Source organism: Erpetoichthys calabaricus, chromosome 4, assembly GCF_900747795.2.
Source record: "Erpetoichthys calabaricus chromosome 4, fErpCal1.3, whole genome shotgun sequence".
Lineage (NCBI taxonomy): Eukaryota > Metazoa > Chordata > Cladistia > Polypteriformes > Polypteridae > Erpetoichthys > Erpetoichthys calabaricus.
The window spans coordinates 28,843,038-28,856,036 of NC_041397.2; the positions used below are offsets into that span (position 1 = coordinate 28,843,038).

Consider the following 12,999-nt stretch of genomic DNA (forward strand, 5'->3'; position numbering starts at 1 on the left):
TCTGATGTATGCATATGTGCAGTATATCTATCTACTGTTTAATAAAAGACTAAGGTCTCTGTGTCCTGTACCTTACAGCAATACGACTGGTGAGTTTGGCTATGGTGATGTGGTCAAAAGAGGAGGTGTGGGTGCGAGACACATGAGGAGTAGAAACAACAAAGGAGGCACTCAGAGAGAGAGACGAGGAAAGTTGCCTTTAAAGGTGTATATAAAGGTATAACAGTGAACAGGAGGAGAGAATGGTGCCTCAAAAGTAACGACAGAGTCTGGGAAGTGGGTTTTATAGGAATGTACCTGAGAGAAGGAGCATCGGTGAAGAGAGGTTCAGACCGCATGAGTAGAGAGGAAAGGAGCAGAAAGTACACATAGAGCAAGAGACAGGAAATATTTTTAAAGTATTTAAAGTATTACATGACTTTCTCAGGTAGTGCGGCTAGTCTTACATATAAATGTCTACAGGCGGAAGTGTGTGTGTCTGTCTGTCTGGCCCGGAAGTGCGAGGCTACCTCATGAAGCTCAAAGAGCAAGGCGGCCCCAAGTTAACGAGTCAGGAAAAAGAAAGACATACAAGGCTACAGCATGGAACTGAAAGAAAGCGACACCATCGCCAAAGTGAATCCGCCAAGGAAAGACAAACGAGAGAGAAACTCACTTAGCCACTGATAGGCAAGGGGGACGAGCATGTCTGCAAAACAAAACTACTGACTCTGCTTTTCAATTTTTTTTCTGACGATTTCAATAGTTTCTAGGATCCCAGTCTTTTTACAGCACAGGCTTACACAGGTAGTATATATATAAATATTTATATAATTCTTTATATTTATATATGAGTGGGTCCCAGAATTTGCTTGTCTTACTCTACTTAACATTTCCTGTACTCATCTTTAGTTACCATGTCTAGAGCCGCTGGCGTTAATTCCTTAATTATTCTGCAATGGCAGATATTCTTCCCTTCAGTCTCAATTTTAATTCTGAGAACAAAAACAGCAAAAAGAGGTCACAGGGAGTGAGATCTGGTGAAAATTGGAGTGGCGGTGCGAAGTAACAGCCACATTGGTTTTGCTCACAAACTTATTGACTGACAACGCGGTTTATATAGTTGTGCAGTCATGATGCAAAATCCACTTTTGTATGTGGCAATGCTCCGGACATTTTGTCTTGATGCTTCCTGATGCTTCACCAGTTCAATATTAATAGATCTGTACATGGGGAACAAACTCTAAATGAACAGATTCGTTGATATCAAAAAACATTATCATCAATGTCTCTTAAAAAATGCTGTGGTGGCTTGAAAAAATCACCCAATTCATGGTCATGACTGTAGAATCACCTCCAGAATTAAGCACTCAATGAATTCAGCATGATGCCACTTGGCATGCGATACCTTAGCGGCATATACAAGAGCTACAACCTTCTCCGTTGTTATTGACTGATTCTGGGAATGTTTGGATGCTCTCTCATAGAGTAATATACCTCGGTGAGTAGGAGAAGGACAGAGAAAGAGAACAAAACTCACCTGGCAGGTGTGAAGGAGAAAGAAGAAAAAAGAAAAGGACTGTGATTGTGGCAATTGTGAAAGATAAGAAAACTTTTTTTATTCCGTTATTCTGACTCATGGATGTGAGGAAGCAGGCTCCTTTTAAAGCCAGACCTGGGAACAGTTCCTATGCCATGCTGTGCCTTCCTGCTGTAGAAGTAGGAAGTTCCTCCCCTGACAGAGCCCTCTATCGGTACCTAGGGACCCTGACAAGTTTGCACTTCCAGACTCCAACTCCCACACACCCCTGCAGGTGTTCCGACTGGGCTACCAAAAAAGTAACACTGCCACCTGGGGGATGGAACAGTTCCCACCTCTAGGTTTCTGCTGGTCCATCCATTATTTTATACCTGCTGGGCACAAAGTTATTTTCTTGTCCTACCAGTCATTCCATTTGTCATATTATATATATTCACACACACACAGCTCTAGCATGACATTGAAGATATAGGTGAAGAGTGCAATTTTCATTGTTTCCTTGTAGTAATCTATTAAAAAATCTCTTTGCTGGAATATACTGTTAACACTTAGCAGCTGTTAAGCAGCAGGAGTCAAGGTGGGCAAGGGGGTGAATTAGACTTGGGCAGATGTTCTTGCTCTACTTCTCCAATTTATTGCTTCCTTAATCCAAAGGATTGCATGTCCTCAGGGGCAGACATAAGAGGGGGGAAACCCTCTGGGCTTGAACCATCGTTCAGGCTCCACCTGGATGTTCTGTGGAAACCACAGAAAAACTAGTAGGTAGTGTCAAAGCTTAGGAGTTTCCTAAATGTGAAAAGGCACTACACAAGAACATCGAGTAGTGCAAGAGCATGCAAGAGTTAAATGTAAAGGCACTAAAACCACAGAAACAGCATCTGAAGGACGGAATGTACGCAGTGTCAAAGTCTAAAATTACACTGATAGCCATCAGAGCCCAGTGTGCCACTTGAAATATTAAAATATTAAGAACAAAGGGACTGGTCCATTTTAACTATCTATTTTAAAAAAACAGAGAGAAGGAGAGAGGGAAGAAAAACATAAAACATTATGTTATTTTCACAATATCAGGTAATTTCAACTTCTAAGGCAAAACTAATAAAAAAATTAAAACAAAAATAAAAATTGATAAAAGCAAAAAAATAAAATAAAAACACATCAACAGGTTTAGTGTTTTACTAGTTGAGGGATACTTTTGTCAAACTACCAATAAATTTTAGTAGAGATAGTGCCAACAGAGTACAGTCATGTGCCAACATACAGCTCCACTTGGGACCAACCATTTGACCACAATGCGTACAAGTCATTGCAATTGAGGCTCTGTAGGTCTGGTGTGGGTCACCGGTATGCATACTTTAATTGTGATATGGAGTAGCAGAAAACCCATTTTTGAGTCTACAGTGTGGGCCTAATGCACAAAAACATGCCCCATGGAGTAGTGCCAAGCAAACCTTAAAGGGCCTCCCAAGAGTCAGAAGGCATATGCGACTCTGTGAAGTATTAATAATAATAATAATGAAAAATTTATTATTATATATAAGGTGTTTCTATCTTCTGGATGGAATAAAAAAGTGTGAATCATCTGCATAGATCAAAAACAAAAAAGACGTGCCAGTTGCATGATGCGTGACCAGCTGCATGATCAAATGACCTATCCTAAACAGAAGTGATTTGTCTACAACAACATTCTGTTCAAATCTGTAAAGCGCAGAGAACAATTTTATCTCCTAAAAGGTTTTCTTAGTACTGTGTGAAGTAAATTGTTGTCAACAAAAAGCAAGCATCTCATAAGTAAGCTAAAACAATTTTTCACTTGTCATCCATATTCAGGATGGTCCATAAGGAGCTGAAAATAAAGGTTTTGTTGATTGGTACATTGCAACGTCAGGCTTTTAAATTATAGTTTAAAGTGAGTGCAAAGAAAGCCAGCAGCTTGCCATAATTGGCATCAGACCATATGGGTACCTGTAATTTGGTTTCAGTGTGTGCATGTATGTTGGGCTCAGTAACACAGCTATGAAATTCAGTCAGGCATCATCTGTAAATGATAAGTCTGCCTTGTGCCCTGGAGATCAGTGAACGGCAGCTTTGAAAGTTGCCCCGTACTCCTGTTACATCACGTATGCAAAATCATCATATTCGTAGGCTTCACTGTTTATAACAGCCATTCATATAATAAAATGTAAATGCCATTATGAATGTATAAGTATCAGTCGATTAGCTATGCCTTTGTGTTCAATAAGTAGGTGCTCTATTAATCTGCCCTGCTTCTATCTTTAATTTCATAAAGGGGTTTGGGTCAGATGATTGCTGTCAAGAAGGACATGGGGCAACAGTTTTTTGACTGTTTTAATTGGATATAGGATGAAAATATAGGCAATAGTAATTTTGGAAATTTGTTTTGACAAGTTTAATAAGTTTATTATGTAATTTAATTTACCTGGATTTTGTAATAAAGTTCTTTAAATTATATGGAAGAAGTTACTAGTAGTTTAACGTGTCAGAAATCTTCGGTCCTGGTTCAAGTGGTACTTAACAGGGAGTCGCCGCTATACTATTACTAGAACTAGACCGTATCAGGGTATATTACTGGTCAATACTAAGTAATTTTCACTGTGTAACTCAACACATTTCTGCTCTCACTTTCTGGTTCCATATTCCAGTCAGTGTTCACCTTTCTTACTGCCACAAATGCTGTTCAACACCACTATCCATCAATACCTGCAGTTCACTGGAGACATGTAAACTCAGGGATGACGATGTGCTTGTATCTAGCGGTGATAAGGGATAACGGTAAAGGTGTTAAAGAAGACTGGATCTGTTAGTCCAGCAGCAAGAATATTTCTTAAAAAAAAAACAAAAGAACATTTTTTTCTTACACCTTGATTAAATTTGGTGCCCCTGTAGGCCATGGGTAGGCCATAGGGTCATCCTGTCCTCCCGTGAAGAAGTTTGGATATGTTTTTTTAAATGGATGATATGGAGGCTTGACGGTTTTAATTTGCATGTTGTCTTCATGTTCGTGTGATGATACTTCAGCTTCCTCTTGTAACCAATTTCTTGGTGTTAATGGTGATTTCATGTTTGGGCCAATGTAAGTGTTGCACTTCCTTATGATGGCCTTTAATTGCTTTCCACAAACCTAAAGTTAGATTATGCTCAGTAAGAAAAGATACTTGGAATGGAGAGTGGGAAGCATGGTGGTGCTGCCTTTCTACGGTTTCAAAAGGTCTAAATGACAGCCTGATCATGGGTAATAGAGACTTTTCATGTTCTCCTTCTACTCTAACATCTCAAAAATATGCTGGTGGCTTTAGATTAGCTTTTTATGAGTGTGCTAAGACATTTGATGAGAATGCTGTTCAGCCCAGCATGGATTGCTAAACCCTTTCCATTATACTTTTGGAAATATCAACAGATTTGATAGTCCCTACAGTACCACTATGTATGCCAGTCAAATTATCTAATGTATCTGCATTACAGAAATGTTTCCTAATGTTTCTGTGACATTTACTCTTGCCCAGTCCCATCTGTGTCCATGTGTCCTAGAACAGGAAGTTATTTTTAAAAATCATCACCCCCCCCCCCCCCCTTTCCTGTCTATGTTTTACAATGGACTGGTGATCCATCTGGGACTGGTCATTACCTTGTGCCCAATACATCTGCAGAAATCTTTGATGTGCCACAACCCACAATTTGGATAAAGGAGTCCAAGTAAACGGGTGGACCGAAATAGGTAGAAGTGACAAGTTTGAATTTCAGTTGTCATTCCTTTCTCTCAAATATTATATTTTCTGTTTTGATTATACAAGGTTTGCATTGTGCATACTAACATAGAGAAAATGATTTTTTAAATGAATATACAACACTAATAATTAAGTATGTTTTTACAAATATCTGACCAATGGATAGGATTTGTGATGAAATAGCTCATTGATTTCAAACATTATACAATAACTAACACATACAACAAATCCAAATGTGCATTAGCAGACATATATTGGTGCAAAGCTGGCCTATGCCTCTTCCTTTCAGGAGCTCATATTTTCTGTACATACACATGAACACACTGATTATTTAACTCATGACATCATTGAACAATGCAAAAACTTGCATCTAATGTGGGAGATGCATAATGAACTGATAACTGCAGTTTCCAATTTTCTGATTACCACACAATTGTGCTGTTCTGACAGCCCCAGACTTACTCTCGTAATTATCCTCATAATTCAGATTGCTGATATACTTTGCAAAAAGTATCATGTTTTGTGTCTTTTTTATTCATTATTTGTTTTATGAAGAGAGGGATGAAACTGCAGATCTTTGAGAAGAAAGGCTGCAAATCTCTAAGTTGGTGAAAGAACTCCCTCCGTCACTGGTGCATTCTGGGTAGGATGAACTGGAAGTGATGATATTCTTCAGTCTATGCAGAGCAATTATGAGCAACACTAAGAGAAACACCAGAAGAGATAAGAAAATGGAAACGTATACATAGACGTTTTCCAAGTGCGTAGAGGTAGAGTCCACCGCAGTGGATAAAGACGTAGGCATGAGTTTTAGAAAAGTTCCGTTTTCAGACACAAAGCTGTGATTCTCTTCCGCAGGAAATCCAGTTGAAGACATTTCATTTATAAGCAGCAGGACAAAGACAAAATAGAGAAGAATTAAGTAAAAACAAATCACTTTCTTTGTTTGGTTCTTCTTATTTTTAAGCTTCTACAGGCTCAGGATCGCAGTGGTTATAAATGCTTCCTCTCAGCTCCAAGGACCTGGGAATCGATTATAGTGTACAGTTAAAATCTGTAAAACAAAACAAAACATAAAGATTAATAAAATCATAAAAATATTTACACAGAAGGTCTTTATGATCAGACTTTATTTTTCACATTTTAATTTCCCATCCACATAAATTAACCTTCCGATCTGATAACAAATCTTTTTTACCATGATATCTGCGGCCAGCTGATATCCTCCAAAGACCATGCCACAGAAAATGACTTACATTTAGTGAATTCTCATTTAGCGGTTTGACATCCTTTCTCTGGAACAGTCTCTCTCACAAAAAATGCAGTGCTGTCACAGAGGTGCACAGGTAGAGATGTGGTCAGGGTTTTCCATATGCCAAGTAATATGAGTAAGGAATCAATATTCCAGCGTAATGCCAGTGAGTAGGTGACTCAACATTCCAGACTTTTCTTAAACAGCTAACAGTTATTAGGTGGGGTAAATGTGGGAGACGTAAACAGTTCCTAGCTAATAGCAGATACACATCCTAGGAATTATTAACAATTTCTAGCCCTTTAGAGTTTATATGAAAACAGTACAAAGATGGGAAAATAACTGGCCACACCACCACCAGACTAAGTTTCCAAACCTTTGATGATAGGTCTACAGCACCTTTGGGGTGAGGGGTGTTATAATTTTCCTTGTGCTTATTTTGTTGTTTGTGTTCTTGCAATATTTACATTCTTCTTTGAGTTTCATTTTGATTAATTCACGTTCTCTTTAAATGATAGTACAGTGGTACCTTGAGATATGAGTTTAATTTATTCCGTGACCGAGCTTGTAAGTCAAAATGCTCATATCTCAAATCAATTTTCCCCATTGAAATTAATTGAAATGAGATTAATTCGTGCCAGCCCCCAAAAAACCACCCCAATTTTTGTTAAATGTTTTCAACATAAGAAAAATGTATTTATAATGAACAAATATTGTATACAAACAAAATAAAACCTAATACATAAAAGAGAATCTAAAGAAATAAACAGATGTTGGCGGAGCTGATTAGTGTATTGTATCATTTTTTTTTTTCACTTCACTTTTGCTTAACTTAATTTTCTTCTTCGCTAGTTTTTTTCTTTTTTGCCACGCTTTCGTCACTTTCATTTGCAGGGTGTTTCAATAGAAACCTGTCCAAGGAGCTTTGTTTCTTCCTCCCCTTTAGAATGTTTCTGAAATGAGTTAGGCAAGTGTCATTAAATAGCGCCGCTGCACGACCAGTTACAACTTTTTCAGGGTGTTTCTTTTCAATAAAGTCCAAAACTTTTTCCCACATTGCCAACACTTCCTTTATCTAATTTGAAGAGATAACCTCCTCCGCATCTTGTTCCTCTTGCGATACCAATCTCCTGCAGAACCTCCGTATGTTGCTGCGTCTGTAGTTCCGTCAACTCCTCTGTCGTCAGTTCCTCAGAATGTGCGCCGACAAGCTCTTTGATTTCTCATATCTTGAATTATGGCTTGTAACTCAAGGGAAAAAATAGACCTAGTGACGGCTTGTATCTCAAAAAACTCGTATGCTGGGACATTCGTATCTCAAGGTACCACTGTATTTTGGTCCTCTTTACTTTGCTCTTAACATTCATTACATTTTTTCCGTACATGTGCCTCCTTGTAAAGGTCACAGAGAAGGTCTGTAATTTCAATTAATTCATTTCGCCAACCTGCTTATTTTTAGTACAGGATCATGAAGAGACTTTGACACCATTGATCACTCTGTATTGCTACATAGACAGAATAATTGGGTTGGTTTATCTGGAACAGCATTAAAATGGTCTTCTTCTTAATTGTCAGTTAGAAAATGAGTCAGCAGTGTCTCACAGTATCTTTCACTTGCATCCTTAAATTATGGTGTACCACAGGGTTCTATCCTAGGTCCCTTATTAATTTCTGTCTATATGGTACACTTAGGCTTTATGATTAGAAAGCATGACATTCAGTTCCATTGCTATGCCGATGATCTACAGCTTTATTTAGCTTTGGATCTTAATAATTCAAGTAGTTTTGCTATGCTTCACAACTGTATTGTCGAAAGAACTAGATGTCTTTTAATTTCCTTCAACTAAATTCAAATAAAACAGAAGTGCTTATTATAGATGATCGACAAAATGCTAATCTAGTTAAAGCTTCCATAGGAAACCTTGCTTTTAACTTTAAAACAGTGGCCAGAGTCTTAGGTGTTCGTTTTGAAATTAGTTTAAACTTTGAGTTTCATGTCAGCAAGCTGGTTCAATCTTGTTTTTATAATTTAAGGACTGAGAAATTCATGCTTTTATTACTTCACAGTAGCATTATTGTAACTTCTTACTCTCAACTCTTAGCAGTCTATCTAGCAACTGGTGCAAAATGCTGCTACAAGACTCCTCACCAGGTCCAAGTCCTCTGCTTATATCATTCCTATATTGGCCTCATTACACTGGCTACCAGTTAGTTACAGAAAACAGTTTAGGATCCTGTTTTCACCTATTAAGTTCTGACTAGTCTGGCACCAGTATATGTTAAAGACATGTTGAATTTATATCATACAGGTAGACCTCTTGTAAGCATGCTTTCCACACACTAGATTTAAAACAAAAGGGAATAGAACCTTCTTTGTTATGGCCCCAAAAACTCTGGAAGTGTCTCATCCTTGATATCAGAGCATCTAATTCTGTAATTACATTTAAAACTTGATTAAGAACAATATTATTTTACTTTCTTGTTAGGCTGTTTTGAGATCTTTCAATTCTGTATTTTATCTGTTTATTTGGCTTGATAATTTTGTTATCTTTAGAATGTGGGGAATATCACAAATGCAATTAAAATGGGTTTGTTACTGGAAAAGATTTGAAGAGGACATGTTGGAGGTGGACGTCTGCTGTGCCAAACAGCCTCTGAGACCAGTAACCATTAAGAAAATCTACAGGTGTAAATCTACAGGTAACTTGGGGTTCAAATAAACAACACACTGGACTGGTCGACAACACAAAAAGGCCCAGAGCAGACTGAACTTGTTAGGGAGCCTCAGGTCATTTGGTGTGCGCAGCAAGCTGCTGGAAATTTTCTACCAGTCCATAGTAGCCAGTGTGATGTTCTACACTGCTGTCTCCTGGGGAAGCAACTTGGCAAATATACAAGCAAAATTTGAAAACAGTAAACTAACTTAGGTCGTATTCAGTTGAAGTCTTTGAACTCTATACCCATATAACTCCTTCATGGTGGAATGAGCTAACCACCTCCATTCAAACCGCCCACTTCCTCAATTTGTTTAAGAAATGTTTGAAGACTTTCTTGAATTTCTGTCTAATTGAGGATGGTATTGATAGATTCCTATAATCAAGGTAGTGTAACTAGCTTGCTTTTTATTGTGAGCTCTTCACTTGTGAGGATCAGTTTTGTAACCTTGTCATGCCACACATGTTGCTAAACAGTCCCACAGTCTGATGTTTACTTGATTATGTTGACCTCTTTTGTAAGCTGCTTTGGATAAATGTGTCTGCTAAGCACGGGGAAACAAATCAGTATGATGAAAACGCTGCCAGGCATATTAAGATTACAACACATCTATTAGCGGAGCACTTTTTATTTTATCTTTTTATTTGAAGAGCTGCGTTTTCTTACACGCTTATCATCCTTTGTTCTAAAAGTGCCGCTTTCTAAAGTAATCAAAGAGTAGAGAAATGAGGGTCAGGTAACAGCATCTCTCACATCTCTTGCTTTCCTTCCCTTACTCTGTCAGTCTGTGCCGGCTCAAAACGAAAATTCTGACACTTCTTCATTTGTAGGGAAGTGTTGTCTGAACAGCCAAGATTAATAATTACCATCTGAAAACTAAAGGATGTTTTTTATATTATAAAAACAAATGATGATTCAATTGTTTCCTTCACTGCTCATGTTGACTGCTGTGTAATGATTTGAATTACCATTTTTATGTGCGTTTCGATTGAATTCACTATGCAAAATGCCATATAAATTAAATACAGTGTAGCTTTGACAGAATGGGAACCGCCTATAATGAGAAATCACCTGAGTGAGCAAATACAAGGCCACTGCCAATATTTTTCCATTTTACAAATGGAAAAATGGTACACTAACTAAAGAGAGCTGATTTCTTGCTGTCTTTAATATAAGTATTTTTTCCTTTTCCCTGGCTTGTTTTCACTGAGCACTTTGCAGAAAACATTTTTGTGAAAATAATTTCTGCACCTTTCAGCTTGTGGACCACAACGACTAAATTGTGTTTTCAGTTTTAGCATTTGAAACCAGAAACCCAATGACTGGACTGATGTGGCCATCGTTTATTGATTTTCTGACTGGATTCCATCGCAAAGTTTAAACAGAATAGGATCTGTGATGAGTAGCATGGTAGCACAGTGGTTATCTGTGCTGCTTGATAGATTTTGAGCTCGAATTACATGTCCAGTTGTTGGTTGTGGAGCGTTTGCAAGTTCTCTCCAGTCTGCATAGTTGATCGTCTCTCATCATCAAAAAACATGCATGATAGAGATCCAGAGAGAACATCTCAGATTTTCATACATCAATCCATTTATTTCCAACCATTCATTTTTATTCCAATCCTGGAATTTTCATAAGGTTAACACCAATTCACTGATTAGTGACTCTAAATTTGGGTTTTAAAGTGCATGGATGGATGAACTGAAGAACAATTTTATATTTTACACTCATATAAATGTAAAACATCTGATAAATGAGAGGTGACCATTCAGGCCATCATGCATGTTTGTTTAGCTAATAGTTAAGCTGTCCCAATATCACTTCCAGATACTCCTTAAAAGTTGTCAAGGTTTCTCCTTCAGCTACATGACTTGGTAGCTTCTTCCCTTAACTCTGTGTAAAATAATCCTTCCTGGTTTCAAGTTTGCACCCTGGTGGTTCCTAATGTTCCAGACCTGAGTAGGGCCTATACGCTATCTAATTACCAAAGACAGAAAATCTATGTTTCCTGACCTCTGCCCATTTTTGAGGGCTGGAACCACATCTCTGATATTTGATGCAGTTCCCCAATTGGGTTACTAAACAACAACATCAAGACTGGTATCTATTTTTCACTTATTATGACATGCCATTCTTAAACCCAGGTAACCCAATTCAGGGCAATGGGAAGCTAATGGAGTGTATCTTGGCAGAACTGAGCCCGTAGCAGAAGCCAGTCCTGAATAGTATGCAATTGCACAGCAGAATCAGCATGGAGTCAAGTTAGGTTATCCATAACTCATCATTCACCTATTAATGCGTAACACCAATAAAGCCCTTGTTGAGTTCTTGGTACATAATAATAACTGGCTAATAACTGCAGATGGGTCACCTCTATTGTAAAATATTATAAAATTATTTGGGTTTTGTTGATATGTAGACAGTCATGTGAGTATTGTATGATATGCCTCATGCTAATCAGTGGATCCCATTAGTGCTCCGATGTAGGCTGAAACACTGCAGTAATGCGCTACCAAATATGGAATATACAGTAAATTAAATTATGAAAAATTCTAACAGGATAATAATAATAATCTCTCTATTATATAAGAGAGAATTTTTAGCCTGGGATGAGACATGACTTTTTCAGAGAGATACTTTTACATCCCGCGAGATGAGACTTTGTGCCAAGAGATTTAACAATGCACGGGGCCAGAAATAAAAGACAAAGAGAAGATGACAAAGTAGAATGATGTAAAGAATTCAAAAACGTTGGTGTGATACACATGCAGAGCAGGTTAGAGATAATGGAAGTACTAAAATTTGAAAGTTTCAAAAAATGAGAGTAAAGATCGCATTAGCGCAAACAAACGGAAATTATTACTTGGTGAAATAACGGAACAGCAAAAAGAGATCAAATATATTGTTCAGATTTAAACTTTAAGTTGGAGACTTGTAGATCATCTAATTTGTGTTGCCATCAGGGAAAAGTAGTGTTTCTTCCCAATGAAGAGGCATATCCACGAGAATTAAAAGATTTGTTGTTTGGTGAAAGTGAAATCCACATATGCGAGCGGCAGAGACGCAAAGTGGCTAGTGTGTAGCACAATCTGGGGGGTTGGCAAGCAAAGCGAGCAGGGGGCAAAGCCCCCTAGTAATAATAATAATAATAATAATAACAATTCCTTACATTTATATAGTGCTTTTCTGACTACTCAAAGAGCTTTTACATAGCGAGTGGGGAGCCACTTCAACCACTATCAATGTTCAGCCTCTACCTGGATGATGTGACAGGAGCCATTTTTGTGCCAGCACACTCACAACACATTAACTGTTTGGTGGTGAAGTGGTGAGAGACATACTTAGTCAATTAAACAAAGGTGATTATGAGCGGGGCTAGCATGACCAGGCCGTGGGGGGGATTTTAACCAGGACAACGGGATACATTCTACTCTTTATAAAGGATGCCAAGGGATCTTTTCTGATGACAGAGTGAATATTTTAAGTAAAGAAATTGCATCATACGTGGATCAGAAATCTGCAAATGAAAGCCACACCACCTTGTACTCCTGTCCAGCATCACACAGAACAGCAACTTTTCACATATATGCACTTGAATGCTGTGTGTGCCAAGCTCAAACAGCAATTTCATCATATGGATTAAAGTAACATTGTGCTGTGAACCAATTCACCACCCTGCCACAAAAATGCACTGCAGATTTAGTTAGTTAAATGTATGGAAAGAAGAAGAAGAATGCCTTTTTGATGGTAAAGCAGTGTTCTTTTGC

General features: G+C 38.0%; 2 protein-coding genes across 2 annotated transcripts in view; both read right to left on the reverse strand.

Moving 5' to 3' along the window:
• Positions 1 to 12,999, reverse strand: part of LOC114649910 (uncharacterized) — a 625,678-nt gene that overhangs the window by 410,496 nt on the left and 202,183 nt on the right. The window lies entirely within an intron of this gene.
• LOC114649913 (serine-rich and transmembrane domain-containing protein 1) overlaps positions 5,292 to 12,999 on the reverse strand; it is an 89,944-nt gene continuing 82,236 nt past the window's right edge. The window contains exon 2 of the mRNA XM_028799290.2: positions 5,292 to 6,319. Coding sequence (XP_028655123.1) covers positions 5,813 to 6,142 — 330 coding nt within the window. The 5' untranslated portion in view covers positions 6,143 to 6,319 and the 3' untranslated portion in view covers positions 5,292 to 5,812. The remainder of the gene's footprint in view (positions 6,320 to 12,999) is intronic.